The sequence below is a fragment of the Saccopteryx bilineata genome, chromosome 1 (assembly GCF_036850765.1).
Source record: "Saccopteryx bilineata isolate mSacBil1 chromosome 1, mSacBil1_pri_phased_curated, whole genome shotgun sequence".
Taxonomy (NCBI): domain Eukaryota; kingdom Metazoa; phylum Chordata; class Mammalia; order Chiroptera; family Emballonuridae; genus Saccopteryx; species Saccopteryx bilineata.
Genome location: NC_089490.1, coordinates 349,163,578 through 349,184,432, shown reverse-complemented (window position 1 = coordinate 349,184,432; position 20,855 = coordinate 349,163,578). Strand labels below are relative to the sequence as shown.

The 20,855-nt window shown below is 46.9% G+C and overlaps 1 protein-coding gene and 1 non-coding gene across 8 annotated transcripts in view; one reads left to right on the top strand and one right to left on the bottom strand.

The window, feature by feature from the left end:
- Positions 1-20,855, bottom strand: part of NUMA1 (nuclear mitotic apparatus protein 1) — a 99,361-nt gene that overhangs the window by 37,465 nt on the left and 41,041 nt on the right. For 3 of the 7 annotated variants that reach the window (XM_066250615.1, XM_066250611.1, XM_066250613.1), the window contains exons 2-3: positions 8,856-8,929; positions 14-99 (exon numbers count right to left, since the gene is read on the bottom strand). In XM_066250615.1, coding sequence (XP_066106712.1) covers positions 14-99; positions 8,856-8,897 — 128 coding nt within the window. In that variant the 5' untranslated portion in view covers positions 8,898-8,929. Of the gene's footprint in view, positions 1-13; positions 100-8,855; positions 8,930-15,084; positions 15,266-15,553; positions 15,702-15,911; positions 16,042-20,855 lie in introns of those variants that run through there. The other 4 variants (XM_066250610.1, XM_066250616.1, XM_066250614.1 and 1 more) reach the window with 3 other exon arrangements.
- TRNAG-GCC (transfer RNA glycine (anticodon GCC)) lies at positions 19,214-19,289 on the top strand. The gene has a single exon. It is a non-coding gene; the product is annotated as a tRNA-Gly (tRNA).

The following is a 20,855-nucleotide window of genomic DNA, read 5'->3' as shown; positions in this document are numbered from 1 at the left end:
GGTGCACACTCACATGCCGTCAATGATCTTGATGAAAACACTGCAGTCCTGGAGCTGCTGCAAGGCCTCCACAGAGTCAGCCACATGGAGACTATTCACCTGTGAGACAAAGGGAAGAGCCCAGTAAAACCATCATAAGTGTCAGAAGCACTGTGGTTCATTCTTCTCCCTACTTGTTGACAATTCTCTGATCACTGTGAGTGGCTATAGTTGTAGACTACCGAAAATGAAAGCACTGGGGTATACTTTAAATACAATTAGGTATAAAATAGTCTGGAAGGATACACAAATTGGTAACACCATTGCCTCCACAAAAAGGAATTTGAGGGCTAGAAATCAGAGGTGGGAAAAAGAAAGGCTTTTTACATTATAGCCCTTTGTATCTCTTGAATGTTTACATTATAACCCTTTATAGTTCAAATTTTTTACATTGTAGCCCTTTATGTCTCCTGAATGTTGAAATATATATACAGCTCACAAAAATTAGGGGATATTTCAAAATGAGTATGAAGCTATAAATTATCCCCTAATTTTTGTGAGCTGTATATTTGAAACATTTTGAATATTAATTAAGTTTTATACACTCCTACAGATATAAAATCTTGTTATTAATACATATTTAAAATTCCTACCAGAAATAAACTTTGGCTGATAGAGGAGGGGAAATTATGGAGGAACAAGATTTTTTTTTTTGTATTTTTATGAAGTTGGAAACGGAGAGGCAGTCAGATAGACTCCCACATGCGTCCGACCAGGATCCACCAGGCATGCCCACCAGGGGGCGATGCTCTGCCCCTCTGGGGCATTGCTCTGTTGTGACCAGGGCCATTCTAGCGCCTGAGGCAGAGGCCACAGAGCCATCCTCAGCGCCCCAGCCAACTTTGCTCCAATGGAGCCTTGGCTGTGGGAGGGGAAGAGAGAGACAGAGAGGAAGGAGAGGGGGAGGGGTGGAGAAGCAGATGGGCGCCTCTCCTGTGTGCCCTGGCCGGGAATCGAACCCGGGACTCCTGCATGCCAGGCCGATGCTCTACCACTGAGCCAACCGGCCAGGGCCAAGATCATTTTTAAGAAGAGGAAGAAGAGAAAGAACTTGGAACTATACAGAAAAACTCATTAATTCTGATTCAATCCCCTGTTCCCTTTCTTTGTTTAGGCAAGCATCTGTCTAAATCAGTCTTTACTACTAGAAAATTTGCCAGCAGTCAAATGCAAATGAATCAGGTACATGGGTTATTCAACAAGCATACCTGGTCATCTACAGGAAATCCTCATGAATTTCAGAGGTACCATGTTAACCAAACTGAAGTTTCCCTTTGTATTACCTTAGGAAAGAAGGGTTTTGCTAAGTCAATCAATCATCAATCATATGTACAAGATTGCGGGAGGAAGGAGACTTAGCCTGATTAACCAAGTATTTTAAAGAACTTCAGCATAGCCTGACCAGGCAGTGGCGCAGTGGATAGAGCGTTGGACTGGGATGCGGAAAGACCCAGGTTCGAGACCCCAAGGTTCGCCAGTTTGAGTGCGGGTTCATCTGGTTTGAGCAAAGCTCACCAGCTTGGACCCGAGGTTGCTGCTTTGAGCAAGGGGTTACTCAGCCTGCTGAAGGCCCATGGTTAAGGCACATATGAGAAGGCAATCAGTGAACAACTAAGGTGTCACAATTAAAAACTGATGATTGAGCGTGCGGAGGACCCGGGTTCGATTCCTGGCCAGGGCACACAGGAGAAGCGCCCATTTGCTTCTCCACCCCTCCGCCGCACCTTCCTCTCTGTCTCTCTCTTCCCCTCCCGCAGCCAAGGCTCCATTGGAGCAAAAATGGCCCGGGCGCTGGGGATGGCTCTGTGGCCTCTGCCTCAGGCGCTAGAGTGGCTCTGGTCGCAACATGGCGACGCCCAGGATGGGCAGAGCATTGCCCCCTGATGGGCAGAGCCTCGCCCCATGGTGGGCGTGCCGGGTGGATCCCGGTCGGGCGCATGCAGGAGTCTGTCTGTCTCTCCCTGTTTCCAGCTTCAGAAAAATGAAAAAGAAAATGCAAAAAACAAAAAACAAAAAAACAAACTGACGATTGATGCTTCTAATCTCCCTCCATTCCTGTCTGTCTGTCCCTATCTATCCCTCTCTCTCTGTAAAAAAACAAAACAAAAAAACCCCAACTTCAGCATAGTGGTTATATGCAAATAAGATTCTGTTATTTATAAATGTGCTTTTTAAAAGGCACTGGTTGGGAGCCCCCAGACAAGGATTTTGGGTCCATCTCCTCCACAAACTTGCCAAAAACCTTTGTAATCAACTTTTTCTCTGTGCCTATTTTGTCACTTGCCAAATGGATGTAATCCCTACCTCATCTACTTTAAGTACCAGTGTAGGTTCAAATGGGATTATGGATGAAAGAATACATTATAAAATAAAAGCACAAAATGAAAGTACTATTATGGTTAATAAAGTTAAAATAATGAAGTAGATCCAGCAAGACTTCTACTTTTTAGCTGTTATATTAGCTTCATGCAATGGAGAATCAGAGGACTAAAAAAAAATCAATGATTCAGCTATAGAAATAATAGTATTAATTTCAGTTAAATACTTTTATATTACAAACAACTTCTAGATGGATCTAAGTTAAAATAAGTTAAAAAAATTTTAAAGTGCGAATATAAAATACGGCCTTTCACTGAAGTCATTTTTTCTTCTTCTTCTTTACCAAGTGAGAGGAGGAGAGATGAGATAGACTCCCACATGCGCCCCCAAAAGGATCCACTCAGCGACTCGTCTAGGTCTGATGTTCTGCCCATCTGGGACCTGCTCCCAACTGAGCTATTTTTACTGCCTGAGGCTGAGGTTCCAGGGAGCCATCCTCAGTGCCTGGGGCCCATGCTCAAACCAATCCAGCCATGGTGATGGGAGGGGAAGAGAGAGAGAAAAAGAAAGAAGGTGGAGGGGAGGGATGGAGAAGCAGATGGTCGCTTCTCCTGTGTGCCCTGACCGGGAATTGAACCCGGGACATCCACATACTGGGCCAATGCTCTACCATTGAGCCAACCAGCAAGGGCCAGACCTCTTGCTGAACTCTTAAAGACAATGTATTAATACCAATTTTAAAAACAATCTAGTCAGGAAAGGCCAGTGTAAATTTTCCAGGAAGATTCTGAATACTCCAGACCAAGATTCTTGGATCTACTAAAAACGAAAAAACTTCTAAGACTTAAGCATCCTAAAACCATCTCCCTTTATTACCTGCAATATAGTTAAGTATTATAGGGTTATGAAAGCTTGTTCACTAACAAATCTGAAATTGACATCAGCTAACCAATTTAAAGTCACTTAAGGAATCTAGATTCATCTCACATCAATTAGGTTATAATCCAGCAATAATTTCTTTCATGGGTATAAAAATGTATTTTCTTTCAGTGCATTATTTTGCTCTCAAATGAGAAATCATTGAGGCCCTGGCCAGTTGGTTGAGTGCTAAAGCATCAGCCTGGAGTGTAGAAGTCCCGGGTTTGATCCCTGGTCAGGGCACATAGAAGTGACCATCTACTTCTCCACCCCTCCCTCTCTTCCTTCTCTTTCTTTCTCTCTTCCCTCTCTTGCAGCTATGGCTTGATTGGTTCTGGCACATTGGCCCTAGGCACTGAGAATGGCTGTTAAAGACTGTACATGAGCCTTGGCCGGTTAGCTCAGCAGTAGAGCATTGGCCTGGTGTGCAGGAGTCCCGGGTTCAATTCCTGGCCAGGGCACACAGGAGAAGTAACCATCTGCTTCTCCACCCCTCCCCCCCCTCCTTCCTCTCTGTCTCTCTCTTCCCCTCCCGCAGCCAAGGCTCCATTGGAGCAAAGATGGCCCAGGCACTGGGGATGGCTCTGTGGCCTCTGCCTCAGGCGCTAGAATGGCTCTGGATGCAACAGAGCAACGCCCCAGATGGGCAGAGCATCGCCCCCTGGTGGGCATGCCGGGTGGATCCCGGTCGGGCGCATGCGGGAGTCTGTCTGACTGCCTCCCCATTTCCAGCTTTGGAAAAATGAAAAAAAATGGGGGGGGAAAAAAAAGCCTGTACATGAGGCGCTAAAAATAGCTTAGTTGGGAGCACGGCCCAAGATGGGCAGAGCATCGGCCCCAAAGGAGGGTTGCCAGGTGGATTGCGATCAGGGTGCATGCGGGAGTCTGCTCTCTACCTTCCCTCCTCTCACTTGGAAAAAGAAGAAGAAGAAAAAAAAAAAAGAAACCAGTGGAAGGTTGATGAAGTGAAGGAGCTCTTTCATCTCTAGTCAGGGAATTAAACATGTGAGTGAGGACCCAGCTCACGGCAGAACTCAAGAACTGCCTATTGGGGTCACAGGGAACAGATAGACAGCTGTCAGAGGGAAGGGGAAAGAGCAGACTGAATCAAAGAAGGTGAAGGGATTAGCCAAAATATATATATAAATATATATATGTGTGTGTTATATATATATAACACATATATACAGACAACAGGGTAGCAATAGCCAGAGGGAAAGGGGGAGCGGAGGTAAAGGAAGGGTGGGACAAAGTGAGTGGATAGAAACTCTGCATGGGGCTTGGGGGGACATGATGGGGTGTGTAGATGTGATATTGAGTGGGACACTTGAAACCATGTCAACACATAAATTAAAAAATAAATTAAATAAACAAAACTGCCTATCAGGCTTTTGGGATTGCTGAAGGTTATCAAATCTAAAGTTCCTTATTCCTTATAATAACTTTTTAATTATAATTGCTGGTACAGATTAATTTCAAGCTGCATGTTAAATAAAACAAATTTATTTTTACATTAAAATAAATCACTAAAAATTTAGAAAACCAAAAATTTCCACTCATTTGAGTATTTTAATACCTTCTATACTTTTAGTTTTTTTGGTTTTTTTTACAGAGACAGAGAGTCAAAGAGAGGGGATAGACAGGAATGGAGAGATGAGAAGCATCAATCATTAGTTTCTCATTGCACACTGCGACACCTTAGTTGTTCATTGATTGCTTTCTCATATGTGCCTTGACCGTGGGCCTTCAGCAGACCGAGTAACCCCTTGCTGGAGCCAGCGACCTTGGGTCCTAGCTGGTGAGCTTTGCTCAAACCAGATGAGCCTGTGCTCAAGCTGGCGACCTCGGGGTCTCGAACCTGGGTCTTCCACATCCCAGTCCGACGCTCTATCCACTGCGCCACCGCCTGGTCAGGCTACTTTTAGTTTTTGATATACTTCTTTATAGTCTTTTTTTTTTTCTGTAGGTCATTTTTTAAAACCAAAGCTATAATTATCACCTGTGTATGTTCATAACAACTATTCTAACAAACATTAGCTGCCTAATCTGTTTAAATTGAAAAATTCTATGTGGCCATACTTTAATTTTAATGCATGTTCATAGTGATTTTTTAGAAAAGTATACAAGTATCTGCTGTTAAATAAAACTAGTCTTCTGTCTGCTCTTCTCTTTTTTTGTTCTTTTTTTCCAAGCAAAAGGAGGGGAGACAGACTCTCACATGTGCCCTGACTGGGATCCACCCAGCAACCCCTATCTGGGGTTGATGTTCTGTCCATCTGGGGCCATGCTTGCAACCAAGCTATTTTTTAAAAATATTTTATTTATTGATTTTTAGAGAGAGGGGAGAGAGAGAGAGAGACAGAGAGAGAGAGAGAAGGGGGAGGAGCAGGAAGCATCAACTCCCATATATGCCTTGACCAGGCAAGCCCAAGGTTTCGAACCAGCAACCTCAGTGTTCCAGATCAATGCTTTATCCCACTGCGCCACCACAGGTCAGGTGCAACCAAGCTATTTTTAGCACCAGAGGTGGAGGCTCCACAGAGCCATCCTCAATGCCTGGGGCTGATGCACTCGAACCAATCAAGCCATGGCTGTGGGAGAGGGAGAGAGAGAAAGGGAGACAGAGAGACAGAGACAGAGAGAGAAGGGAAGGGAGAAGGGTGAAGAAGCAGATGGTCACTTCTCCTATGTGCCCTGACTGAGAATTAAACCAGGGACCTCCACATGCTGGGTTGACACTCTACCATGAGCCAACCAGCCAGGGCCTCTGCTCTTCTCTATAATAGTAGTCACCATAAAAAATAGCCTAGGCCCTGGCCGGTTGGCTCAGCGGTAGAGCGTCGGCCTTGCGTGCAGGAGTCCCAGGTTCAATTCCCAGCCAGGGCACACAGGAGAAGCGCCCATCTGCTTCTCCACCCCTCCCCCTCTCCTTCCTCTCTCTCTCTCTCTTCCCCTCCCACAGCCAATGCTCCATTGGAACAAAGTTGGCCAGGACGCTGAGGATGACTCTATGGCCTCTGCCTCAGGTGCTAGAATGGCTCTGGTTGCAACAGAGCAACGCCCCACATAGGCAGAGCATCACCCCCTAGTGGGCATGCCGGGGGGATCCCGGTCAGGCGCATGTGGGAGTCTATCTGATTGCCTCCCTGTTTCCAACTTCAGAAAAATACAAAAAAAAAAAAAAGCCTAGGGGCTGACCAGGTGCTGGCTCAGTGGATAGAGCACTGGACTGGGATACAGAGGACCTATGTTTGAAAGCCTGAGGTTGCCCGCTTGAGCATGGGCTCATCCAGCTTGAGCGTGGGGTCGCTGGCTTGAGCAAGGGGTCACTTGCTCTGCTGTAGCCCCCCACCAGTCAAGGCACATATGAGAAAGTAATAAATGAACAATTAAGGAACCACAACAAAGAATTGATGATTCTCCTCTCTCCATTCCTGTGTGTCTGTTCCTCTCTGTGTCTCTCTAAAAAAAAAAAGGAAAAAAAAAGCCTACGGCCTAAATAAAGAGATAAACTGATCAAATTAATGTTGCTAGCCTGACCAGGAGGTGGCGCAGTGGATAGAGCGTCGGACTGGGATGCGGAAGACCCAGGTTCAAGACCCCGAGGTCGCCAGCTTGAGCGTGGGTTCATCTGGTTTGAGCAAAGCTCACCAGCTTGGACCCAAGGTCGCTGGCTTGAGCAAGGGGTCACTCAGTCTGCTGTAACCCCGGTCAAGGCACATATGAGAAAGCAATTAATAAACAACTAAAGCCTGACCAGGCAGTGGCACAGGGGATAGAGCATTGGATTGGGATGCCGAGGACCCAGGTTTGAGACCCTGAGGTCACCAGCTTGAGTGCGGGCTCATCTGGTTTGAGCAAAAACTCACCAGCTTGGACCCAAGGTCGCTGGCTCAAGCAAGGGGTTACTCAGTCTGCTGAAGGCCCACAGTCAAGGCCCATATGAGAAAGCAATCAATGAACAACTAAGGTGTCATAATGTGCAACAAAAAACTAATGATTGAAGCTTCTCATCTCTCCGTTCCTGTCTGTCTGTCCCCATCTATCCCTCTCTCTGACTCTCTCTGTCTGTCAAAACAAATAGAAAAGATAAAAAAAAATTAATGTTGCTAAATGATCCCCAATATTCACATAAGCCACTGAACTAGAGACATAGCCCATGGTACCCCAAAACCCAACCAACTTTTTCAGGGATGAGAGGAGAAGAAGGAAGAGACATAGTTTTTAATATAAAACACTGAAAGGTAATGTAAATATATCAAACATAAATATTTAAAACCCCATTTTATACTATACAACTAAAATTTGTATTTATTTCAGAAACTGAAGACTAAGAATGCATGTTTTGCATTCTTAAATACCTATCTCCTGACTAGATATTTGATAGTGATTAAAGACACCCCTTATTAAATCCACTCTATTTGGAAATAAAAAATTATTTTCCTTTAAAATATTCCACTATTTTTTAAAATTTTTTTATTTTTATTTTATTTATTCATTTTAGAGAGGAGAGAGGGAGAGAGAGAGACAGAGAGAGAGAGAAAAAAAAAAAGAGAGAGAGAGAAAAAAAGAGAGAGGAGAGAGAAACAGGGGGGGGAGCTGGAAGCATCAACTCCCATATGTGCCTTGACCAGGCAAGCCCAGGGTTTTGAACCGGCGACCTCAGCATTTCCAGGTCGACGCTTTATCCACTGCGCCACCACAGGTCAGGCTCTACAATTTTTTTTTAAAGTTGGCTCTTTAATTGACTAATTAATCAAGTGACTACTGAAATACCCTGTACCAAACAGCATGCCCAGACAATATTATAAGTTTCAAGAATTTTTTAGTCAGATACTAGGCTAAACGGTTTGTATGTGTGCCCACGTGCTACATGCTTTTTACACATGTTATCTCAGTATTCTCATAGTAACCCCCCATGGTATTGTTGTTATTTATTTCCAATTTTAAAATGAGATGCTGAGAGGCTAAGTAACTTGCCCTGGGTCACACAGGCCAAAACAATGACTCTAAGCCAGACTGTCTGACTCCAAGGCCCATGCCTGTCATCACTATATTCCATGGCCTCTTTGGTTTCTTTGTAGCTTTAAATTCCCAGTGCTCAGTATTATGTTTTTCATTTGCTATTGTCTTGAGCAGAAAATATATAAAAATACCTAGCAGGATTCTGATGAAGTAATCAAGAAGGCAACAAGAGGATAATGGAAGCAGATGAAACATGGTAAAGAGAGCAAGGAGAAGCTTGCCCTACAATTAAAGATCTTCGAAGACCAAAGTCCCTGCATGTCAGTGAAGTTCAGTGCCAACCCTTTTAGTCAGAAAAATACACAGGGAGCAAGTGAGAATGGGTTTCCAACTCTTCCCAGAAAGGGAATATGTTATACATAATATACCTTAGGAAAGCCTCTTATAACCTACACAAGTAGAGTCATGCACCACTGTCAGCATCAACATCATCAGAAATATTAAAAGTCAAAAAATAAGGGGAAAGGCAAAGGCAAACTATTTCCAGAGCTGTTGCTCCTGGAAAACTCTTCCACCCCTCCCAAGAGAAGTTTAGAAAGAAGTCGTCCACTCACCCAAGAGAGGAGTGCAGCCGCCCGGGTGACATGGAGTGTCATCTTGGTGATACCTGACCGTCACCCCAATGCACCTGAGACCCAAAGAAGAAGAGCAGTTAATTATATCAAATATCTATAGTGAAGGTGGAAGGGGAAACAGTTCTATTTACTGGTGGCTCTGAACACTTAAATAAATCCATCTTCACTTGGCACTTAATCCACACCACCAAGGTACTATTTAGAGAGCTGAAAATATACATCAAAACTAATATAAAACTTATTGCATCAGAGCTGACAACAAAGAATCCTGCATTTAATTCATGTCCAAAAGTTCCAATTTTTCTATTCCATAGAAAATACAAAATCAGGCCGTGGCTGAGTAGGTCAGTTGGCTGGAGTGTCATCTTGACACAACAAGGTTGCCGGTTTGATCCCCCATCAAGAAACAACCAATGGCCTGACCAGGCGATGGCACAGTGGACAGAGCATGGGTCTGTGACGTCAAAGACCAGGTTTGTGCCTGACCAGCGGTGGCGCAGTGGATAGAACGTCAGACTGGGATGCGGAAGACCCAGGTTCGAGACCCCGAGGTTGCCAGATTGAGCGCGGGCTCATCTGGCTTGAGCAAAAAGCTCACCAGCTTGGATCCAAGGTCGCTGGCTCAAGCAAGGGGTTATTCGGTCTGCTGAAGGCCCGTGGTCAAGGCACATATGAGAAAGCAATCAATGAACAACTAAGGTGTCGCAATGTGCAACGAAAAACTAATGATTGATGCTTCTCATCTCTCCGTTCCTGTCTGTCTGTCCCTGTCTATCCCTCACTCTGACTCTCTCTCTGTCTCTGTAAAAAATAAATTAAAAAAAAAAAAAAAAAAAGACCAGGTTTGTAATCCCGAGGTCACCAGCTTGAGAGCAGCTTGAGCATAGGATCATATACATAATACCCTGGTTGCTGGCTTGAAACCCAAGGTTGCTGGCTTGAGCCCAAGGTCACTGGCTTAGCTAGAGCCTCCTAGTCAAGGCACATATGAGAAAGCAATCAATGAACAACTAAGGTGCCACAACTACGAGTTGATACTTCTCATCTCTGTCCCTGTCTGTCCCTTTCCCTAAAAAAACAACAACAACCAATAAATGCATAAATAAATGGACAAGAAATCAATGGTTTTCTCTCTCTCTCATCCTCTCTAAAATCAACCAATAACAAAAAATTAAAAAGAAAAGACAGCACACTTCAGACTGACATTTAAGGCCCTGGCCGGTTGGCTCAGTGGTAGAGCGTCGGCCTGGTGTGCGGGGGACCCGGGTTCGATTCCCGGCCAGGGCACATAGGAAAAGCGCCCATTTGCTTCTCCACCCCCTCCTCCTTCCTCTCTGTCTCTCTCTTCCCCTCCCGCAGCCAAGGCCCCACTGCAGCAAAGATGGCCCGGGCGCTGGAGATGGCTCCTTGGCCTCTGCCCCAGGCGCTAGAGTGGCTCTGGTCTCCGCAGAGTGACACCCCAGAGGGGCAGAGCATCGCCCCCTGGTGGGCAGAGCGTCACCCCTGGTGGGCGTGCCGGGTGGATCCCGGTTGGGCGCATGCGGGAGTCTGTCTGACTGTCTCTCCCCGTTTCCAGCTTCAGAAAAATACAAAAACAAAACAAAACAAAAAACAGACTGACATTAAAAAAAAAAAAAAGACAAAGAAAAACAAATTCAAAGCTGGACTTCAACCCTACTCTTTGGGACATGGTACCCTTAAAACATAGAACAATCATGGTTTCCCAGACTGACCTAAGTTTGAAAAGTTTGAAAGGTTGATTACTGGCTCTTTCTGCAGGTACCCAAATTCTACCTATTTAACAATAATAACTAAGTCCTTGAAGAAACTTCTCAAATTCTGAATCTTACAGCCTCCATAGAAATGGCAAAGACATGACTCAAATGGGGGATTTGGTAAAGCCAAAGCCAATCCTGGCAGAGAGCCCATAGGATATTTAATAAAAAGTTAGATACTTGTCCTGGTATTCTTAACCTCAACTTTACTTCCCACTGGGAATTGGACATCTACTTGCCAACTTGCTTAGAGACCACAGACCTAGTGACTAAATATTCCCCAAGCCTCCTAGCAGCCTCCACAATTCCCACAAATCTCCATGGGACCTGTCAGTCCCCACCACCTTTTGCATTAGGTTCTGGGTTTCTCACTATCTAACAAGGAAGAGCAAGAGAGGTAAGAACCACATCACCTATAACTCTCCCCACATATTATCACATCCAAGGTGTGGGTTCTGTGGAACCAACATTTGCTAAATACCTTCTGTATGCAAGGTGTTGGGGATAGAAAAACACCATTCTTGTCTCTAAGGTGCTTACTGTCTAGTAGGGGAAAGACAAACATAAATCCCTTAGCTCTTTCTATGCTAGTATACTCTGTTTATCAACAATTAAAAAGGCTATTTTCTTAGGCCCTGGCCGGTTGGCTCAGTGGTAGAGTGTCGGCCTGGCGTGTAGAAGTCCCGGGTTCGATTCCCGGCCAGGGCACACAGGAGAAGCGCCCATCTGCTTCTCCACCCCTCCCCCTCTCCTTCCTCTCTGTCTCTCTCTTCCCCTCCCGCAGCCAAGGCTCCATTGGAGCAAGGATGGCCCGGGAGCTGGGGATGGCTCCTTGGCCTCTGCCCCAAGCGCTAGAGTGGCTCTGGTCGAGGCAGAGCGACGCCCCGGAGGGGCAGAGCATCGCCCCCTGGTGGGCAGAGCATCGCTCCCTGGTGGGCGTGCCGGGTGGATCCCGGTCGGGTGCATGTGGGAGTCTGTCTGACTGTCTCTCCCCGTTTCTAGCTTCAGAAAAATACAAAAAAAACAAAACAAAAAAAAAAAGGTTATTTTCTTTATCCTTACATGTGCTCATTCTGTGCTGGAAGCTAGATGAGAGTACACAACAAAATTACCTGAAACGGGAGACAATGATATGGTCCCTGCCTTCGGGGGCCTTACAGCAGGATGAAGAGTAAATAATTAAATGTTAACTATTGTATAACTGAACACTAATTACAATTGCTTCCTGACCCTGCAAACCCCAACATGATTCCATCTGTCATACCAATGTCAGTCTTGGATGAGCCCATTCACCTGGGCTTCGGCACTACCAAATGAAGTGGTTAAGGGAGCTCTCAGGAGGGTAGAGAAACTAAGAGACCTATGTGTTCCTCAGTCTTGGATGATTTTCACCCAGGATGGAATATTTGTGGGTACTAACTGCCTAGCTCCTGGGAGCCAGGCAAGGTCGAAGGCAGATGGACTTAATTACTGTACTGCTAAAAGGCTTTTCTAGTGGTTGGCCAGTCTAAAGTTAGAAAGACCATGCTTGGCCCTTGTGGTAAAGGTGGCAATGGTCAAATGCTTGACTGGGCTTCTTTAAAAAAAAAAAAAGTCTAAGCTCTTCAGAAACAAGAGAAATGAGGCCCAGATCACCTCCCCCTCATCCCCAACTGCTGTCTCTAAACTTGTGTCCTTTGATGAGGCCCAAAACTCCAGTCATAAATTTTATTTGCAACTGGAAGTAGAGCTTGCCCCCTCTGAGAGGTTCCACAGCTGTGCTACTAAAAATGACCTGAGGTTTAACCAACCTCTTCCCTTCATCTCAGAGGCAAAACATACAACCCGTCTGTTGTCCCAGGGGAGTCTATCTAAATCTAGTGCCACCACTCAGGAAAACTGGTGTCAAGGCCAAAAGCCTTCTATTACGCTCCCCTGTCAAAGAAACAGACGGAATCCAATACTCAACACAAGGAGCCTCAGAAGCCTGCAGAGGGGCACTTTATCAGAGACAAGACACCAAGGTGAGAACTTCTAGGACAGTCCAATCAGTCACTCCTCTCAGGGTAAATCGAGGTAAGAATGACTGGAGCTGGTGGCACAGCTAGTCCTTTGCCCTCGTACTACAGCTTTAAGCAGAACTTGGCCTAGACCCGGAGGGCTGCCAGCCAGAGCACCATCCTCCCCACCTCCCCTGAAATCTGAGGCAGGCCCCACCCAGAAGACTGGGTGATAGTGATGGAAAAACAGATCCCCACAATTGTAGCCTGGAACCATTTCAGAGAAGTATCTCCTAAGATCCACCCCAATGCGATCAGGCATCCTGTTACCTCTAATCAACAAATAAACAAGAGAATCCCAAATGTAGGCCCTCTGAGTGCACCTTCAGAGCTCTCACCTACCTGGTTCTTCGCAAAAAAGAGCCCCAGAATCTAAAACAGAGGCTTCAGAGAGCCAATCAAGTGTTTGTTCTTTCCCCTGACCTCAGAGGGAACCAGAAGCAGTTAGTTACCTTATAAACTAAAGGCATTGCATCTTCTCTACATTTTCAAAACTGATACAATATAAGCTCCTCCACCATCAGGACCAATTTCCACATTTAGAGTGACCCTCTATGTTTCCATTGAAAATATATCAGGACAAGAAGACACTCAAGAGACACACAGCCACCTGGCATGCATCCTTTCTAGCTCCTAAAGAGTTAAAAACCTAGCCAGTTTCCTGCCATAGCTGAAGCTAATGCAAACCACCTGCTCAGATGCAAGGACCAGGACGAGAGGGTCAGGTTGCTGAGTTCTGAGGTCTGTTCTGGAAAAGCTTCAGTTTTAAGGGCTGACCAAATGATAGGCCGAAGGCCATAGGTCTGAGCTGTGGCAGCACTGCTCTCCTTACCCCGCCCTCCTAGCCTGGGTGCCAGCTCCTTTGGAGACTGCCTCTTTGCCACTGACTGCCTGAACACCAGCTCTGCCTGAAGATAACACCAAAGTGACCTTTGGTCCCAGAGAACTGCAAAACTGTACTGATCTCTCACCTCAAGCCTCCACTGAACCCTCATTCTCTTCGGTACTAGCTCCCACCCCCATAAGTTCAGGGCCCAAAGCCCACACAAATTCCCACCTCAAAGTGGCCTTCCCCAAACCCCGCCTCCACCAGACACCAAGGTTCCAAAGGCCCACAGGCTCACAGCTTATAAGGGAAATGGCTATCCCATCTGTGCTTAATGGCAAGGTTTAATACCACTTACCCTGACAGCCTTGCCTGCCTGCAGCCCAAAGAATTCCATGCTCTGTACACCTTACTAAAAAGGATCCTCCCACCATCTGGGAGACCCCATATCTAAAGAGTGAACACCCTGATCTTGGGATTCCTCTGACTCTGGGGGGGACAGGTCAGGAGGCACAGGCAACCAGGCACCCATAGCTCACTTTGAGCCCCAGAGAGGCTCAGCAAAAGTCAAACTATGTGGCCACAGGCCAACTCATATAAAGAACAATATGAAATATCTTGCTGGTGTATACCCTGGCTTGGAGGTGGTAAAAGGCCCAAAGACCAGCAACTGCAAGAAAAGCCAAGGAGGGAAAAACACAATCCTTTTCAACTCCTGAGGAGTCCTGAGTAAGCCTTCTCATCCAAGTCCAAAGGGTTTCTCTGCACTCCTGAGGTTGAGGCAAATCAGTTTGCTAGACGTATGCTCTGGGCTCAGGCCTCCCCCTCTTCACACAGACCACCCCTTCTGAATTTGGCCCAGTGCTCCAAGGCCCTGGCTAGGAACTAGGTAGGAATTGCAAGGGAAGTCAAGATTTCCCTGGTTTCTTCAAAAGTGGCTTATTGATCCTCCCTTCCCCTCATGCTCTGCAGGGTCCAAATCTCCCTTCCCCTCATGCTCTGCAGGGTCCAGATCAGAAGGACGTGGGCAAAAGGGTTGCAATTAAACCAGGCCTGGTGCCTACAACCATATACTGCACATGCATGCACATATGCCCTCACATATCCGCACCCACTACAGCAGTTCATCAGCACCTGCCCCCACAGCTATATTCACACAGCTTGGTCCCTACCAGCTGAAAAATGAACGCTTTTCACTCCCCACCACTGCGCACACACCCAGGCCTCACTTGGGAACGGAGAAGCTCTCCTGAGCTGTCTGTACAGCTCAGCGTGCAGGCACACACGCTTTCCCCCACCCTGAACAAAAACACGCTGACATCTACGCGAGGGGGAAAGAAAGCAACCCTTTGCTCTGAAAGGCGCCAACTCCCGGATGTTGGCAAGCTCTGCTCTCAGCGCCTGTTTCTGAGTGTTTACTTGTTTTCCCTCTCCTCTCCCTCCCCTTTAAGGATGGCGCAGGAAAGAGAGGTGAGGGGGGAGACTCCACCGCACCCCCTCGTCCATGTTTGAACAAAAACCCCCGAGAGAGAGTGAGGAGAGAAAGTCTCAGTGCAGGAGGGCCTTACCAGATTCCTAAAGGCAAACGTATTTACAGGTTTTAATCCGCCATTAGCATTTAAATCTTGAAAGGAGAGGAGGAAGGGGGGTGGCTAGTGGAAAGTAACCCCACACACAAAAGAAAAGTTGTTGGTTTTCTTCTCAGTCAGCCTGGCAGGAGCGATCTTCCTGGCTGACAGCCAGAAGTGCGTCACAGCCAGGAGTCTGCTTTCTTTAAAGGCACAGCAAGCTTCCGCAATCTGGGAGCCACGGAGAAGCAGGGAACTCTCAGCGAAGGGGGAGGGGTGGCAGTCAGGGCAAGGAGGGAGGGGCGCACTGGAGAGGAGGGCCAGTGAAAGATTGGCCCACAAACAAGAGAATAGGACGCATGGGGAGGCACCAGCCAGCGGACAACACTGAATTGCTACAGTGGCAAGAGCCAAGGCAAACTGTGGCATAAACACACAAAACACACTCACAGTGGCCGGCCTGACAAACCTGATATCATCTGGGCACTCCCCCTTCGCTCCCCTAAGACTGCAGTGACAGCCTGTCCATCTCTCTGGCCAGCAACGGAAGGGCAGGCCACGAGCTGCCCTGATGATTAGATCAGCCCCTGCCTGGCGGCAAACAGGGCAGGGAGGAAGACCCGGGAACAGAGGCTTTGTAGAGCCAGCCAGATGCAGGCCCTTTTAAATGGGAGCAGCTTCCTGCTGGCTCCTGGGCGGGCCATGTCTTTAAGCACACACATGCCGCTCACACACAAAGCGCCTGCCTCCTTCTGTGGGCACCGCCTGCCCTGGGACAATGGCCACCCCCCAAGCCCATTCCTGGAGGGACTCTCTCCAGCCCATACCTTCTGCGTGGCAAGGCCAGGATGCTGCACTCCTCCTCCTCGACCACTCAAACAAGAAGCCCAGGCAGACCGTGGGCCTGTAGTGCAGGCCTGCGCTGTCCTGTCTAGGTGGCTGCGTGCTATTGTCGACTGTGGAATGGCCGCCAAAATCCCAGCTGTGCTGCCAGAACCTAATCCCCTGTTCCGCTGAGCATTTGTGGGGAGGGGCTGAGGGGCCAAGGCATGGGACCTAGCAAGGCAGGCACTGGCTGGAGCCCCTTAACAAACACAGTCACTGGGACACATCGGCAGAACCTGCAGGCTCTGCCTCTCCTACATGCCCCAAAAAGAAAAGATGTCCGACTTAAAAAAAAAAAAACAAAAAAAAAAACGTAGTGTTTCCACCCACTGAACAATGACCCTCACCAAGACTATGAGAGAACCCCACAAGTTATCAGGAACCCCCTCATCTTCCTTTCACTTGCACCACAAACATGTATCAAGCACCTATTATGTGCAAGGCACTATTATTCAGACACTGTGCAGTGTATACAAAGATGAATTAAGCCCATCATCTACACTGAGATAGGTTATAATTCCACAAGAGATAAGAAATATGATTCCACGCTGGCTTGAGCAAGGGGTCACTGGCTCAGCTGGAGCCCCCACCCCTGTCAAGGCTCATCTTATGAGAAAGCAATCAATGAACAACTAAAGTGCCCCAACTACGAGGTGATGCTTCTCATCTCTCCCTTTCTGTCTGTCTCTAAAAAAAGAAAGAAAGGAAAAGAAATATGATTCCAAAATTATATTTCAGGACAGTATATAGTAACACCCATTGAAAGATTTTTAAAAGTCTAACCAGTTGAGAGTAGGGAAGGACTAAGTAAACAAAGTGATATTTTATTCTGGATCTTAAAACACATAGGTAGGATTTCCCCAGATAGAGATGGAGAGAGGAGTGGGGAAATAGGGAAAGCAGAGAGGAGGTGTAAAAGCAGTAAGGGACAGACCTGAAGGGTGAATTAGAGAATCTTGAACTTTAAGCCAAGAAATCAAATAAAGACTTGAATGCTTAGCTTGCTGTTTTTAACACAGAGATATGGTACGATGAGAACTGTACTTGAAGAAATTATTCTGAGCCCTGGCTGGCTAGCTGGGTTGATTACAGCATCGTCCAGAAGCACATAGGTTGCTGGTTGGATCCCTGGTCAGGGCACATACAGGAACAGATTGATGTTCCTGTCTCTCCCTCTCTCGCTTCCTCTCTCTAAAACAATAAAATAAACATAAAAAAATAAAGAAGAAATTATTCTGGTATATATAAATAAATGAGACTAGCAGCAGGGAGGTGGGTAAGAAGGCTGCCACAACAAACAGGAAACAGGTAATGAGGACATGAAGGAGGGTAAGGTAAAAGAGAACGGAAAGAAGGAGAATGAGAGACATTCTGAAGACAGGGTGAAGAGAAGGGAATGACTAGAAGCAGAGGGAGAAATTGTAAAGGAGAAGAAAGTGTGAGGGATGGCTGGGAGGACAGAAAGGCCATATATAGAATTAAATTAAGTGGTGAGATGATTTAGGTCATGTTAGAACAACAGAAAAAACAGGTATAATAAACAGCAACTAATGCTTACCGAGTGCACACCATGTGCTAGGTACTATTCTACTGGCCTAATGTGTTAACTTGTTAATCTGAGGAACTCCCTTAGTGAAACAGATACTTTTATTCTACTTTAGAGATGAGGAAACTGATCCCCAAGGATGAAATAATGTGCCCAAAATCATACAGCTAGTGAATGGCAGAACTCTATACCATTTGTTACTATGTGACACTGGCAAGTAACCTCTGAGCCTCAGTATCTTGTTTGTAAATAAAAATGAAGATCCCTATTTTATAATGTTGTGATAAGGATAAATTCAACAGCATCTATAAGATGCCCAACACTATAGCACATCAGGTTCAAGGCGGTGCTTAACAAAGGTTAATTTCCTATTTGGGCCCTTTTCATCCCCTGTCATCAACATGTCCAAGCAGAAGTTGGCTCACCATTTGTGGAGGAAGCTAGTGGGGGTGCTCCTCCCTAGAGCAGATTGGATCCATCTGGAGCAAGAAACTGGATCCTCAGGATGCTTGCTTTCCTCCCATTAGTAGGCCTCTCTGGATTTTAAGGTCCAGCTCAAATTTCAACTCCTCAAATATTTCTTTCTTTTTTTTTTTTTTCTGCATCTTTCCGAAGTTGGAAACGGGGAGGCAGTCAGACAGACTCCCACATGCGCCCAACCGGGATCCACCGGGCATGTCCACCAGGGGGCGATGCTCTGCCCATCTGGGGTGTTGCTCTGTTGCAACCAGAGCCCTTCTAGTGCCTGAGGCAGAGGCCATAGAGCCATCCTCAGCACCCGGGCCAACTCTTGTTCCAATGGAGCCTCGGCTGCAGGATGGGAAGAGAGAGACAGAGAGGAAGGAGAGGGGAAGAGGTGGAGAAGCAGATGGGCGCTTCTCCTGTGTGCCCTGGCCGGGAATCACACCCAGGACTCCTATACGCCAGGCTGACGCTCCACCACTGAGCCAACTGGCCAGGGCCTTCAACTCCTCAAATATTTCTTAACAGATAATAGTGACTATCTTGAGGAAGAGTTGGATTCTTGGAAACTTTCTATACTATATGTTTCTATTTGAATTTACTGCTCTGGCTGGTTGGCTCAGCATGTGGGTATCCAGGGTTCGATTCCTGATCAGTGCACACAAGAGAAGCAACCATTTGCTTCTCCAGCCCTTCCCCTACCTCTATCTCTTCTCTCTCTCTCTCTCTCTCTTTCCCTCTTTCCCTCTCTCCCTCCCTCCCTCCCTCCCTCCCTCCCACAGCCATGGCTCACTGGTTTGAGCACATCAGCCTGAGAGCTGAGGATGGCTCCGTGGGGATTCCACCTCAGGCGTTAAGAATAGTTTGGTTGTGCCTGACCAGGTGGTGATGCAGTGGATAGAGCATCAACCTGGGACGCTGAAGACCCAGGCTTGAACTCCAAGGTCACCAGTTTGAGTGCAGGCTCATCTGGCTGGAGTGCGGGCTCACCAGCTTGAGCATGAGATCATAGACATGACCCCATGGTCAATGGCTCAAGCCCAAGGTCACTAGCTTGAGCAAGGGGTAAGTAGCTCAGCTGGAGGCCTCTGGTCTAGGCACACATGAGAAAGCAATCAATGAATAAGTAAAGTGCTGCAACTACTAGTTGATGCTTCTCATCTCTCTCCCTTCCTGTCTGTCCCTGTCTGGCTTGCTCTCGCTCTCGCTCTCTCACTAAAAAAAAAAGCTCTGTTGGCCTTGGCCGGTTGGCTCAGTGGTAGAGCGTCGGCCTGCCATGCGGAAGTCCCGGGTTCGATTCCCAGCCAGGGCACACAGGAGAAGCGCCCATCTGCTTCTCCACCCCTCCCGCTCTCCTTCCTCTCTGTCTCTCTCTTCCCCTCCCGCAGCCGAGGCTCCATTGGAGCAAAGATGGCCCGGGCGCTGGGGATGGCTCCTTGGCCTCTGCCCCAGGCGCTAGAGTGGCTCTGGTCGCAACAGAGCGACGTCCCGGAGGGGCAGAGCATCGCCCCCTGGTGGGTGGAACGTCACCCCTTGGTGGTCGTGCCAGGTGGATCCCGGTCGGGCGCATGCAAGAGTCTGTCTGACTGTCTCTCCCTGTTTCCAGCTTCAGAAAAATACAAAAAAAAAAAAAAAAAAAAAAAAAAAAAGGCTCTGTTGTAAACATAGCCCTAGATGGGCAGAGCATCTTGCCGAGTATATCTCAGTTGGGGTGCATGGGGGAATCTGTCTCTCTATCTCCCCTCCCCTTACTTAGAAAAGAAGAATACACACACACACACACACACACATTTTAATTTACTTTTAATAACCATGTATTAAGTGTGTCTACATTATGCATTTGGCATTTATACTGCTTTAACTATAGATGCACATAAGCCTTGTCTAGAGTGTAAATTCCGCAAGGGCACAACCCATTCCATCTCTCTCTCCATGATTCCCCATAACACCTAGCACACTAAGGCTCCTTGAATCTGTTCCAAATTCAATCTTCTGTCCACCAGAGAATGACTGTGGTGAGTCATGGCGTACTGTGGAGGGAATCAGAACAAGGCCCACTGCTGCACAGACCTTGCATGGCCCCGTTTCTTCTCCCAGACCCTATAGCTTACTCCTACAGGATCAACTATAGTTACTAGTGGTAAAAAGTTTTGTTGGGTTTTTTTTGCGAGAGAGACAGAGAGAGGGACAGATAGGGGTATACAGGAAGGGAGAGAGAAGAGAAGCATCAATTCTTCATTGCAGCACTTTAGTTGTTCATTGATTGCTTTCTCATATGTGCCTTAACCGGGGGCTACAGCAGAGCCAATGACATTGGGCTCAAGTTAGCAACCATGGGGTCATGTCTATGATCCCACATTCAAGCCAGCAACCCTGCACTCAAGCCGGTGAGCCTGCACTCAAGACAGCAACCTTGGGGTTTCAAGCCTGGGTTTCTGCATCCCGGGCCAACGCTCTATTCACTATGCCACTGCCTGGTCAGGCAGGAAGTTCTTTTTTTTTAATTTGACTTATTGATTTTAGAGAGGAAGGGGAGAAGGGGAAAGAGAAAATGAAGGAGGAGAGAGAGGGAGGGAGAGAAACAGATTTGTTGTTCTACTTATTTATGCATTAATTGGCTGATTCCTACACACGCCCTGACTGGGATCAAATCTAAAACCCCAGTGCATCAGGACGAGGTCCAATCAACTGAGCTACCAATCCAGGGCTGGTGGAAAGGAAGTTCTTATTCAAAGAAGCATGATCAAAGCAAAGCACAGGCAAAACAAAAACCAAAGCTGTTACAGAAAAGCAAAGGGGTAAACATAATTTAATGACCGGCACAACCAACACTGCAGAAACTGTATACAGTAAAAACAGGAGGCAGGTCTGCTAAAAT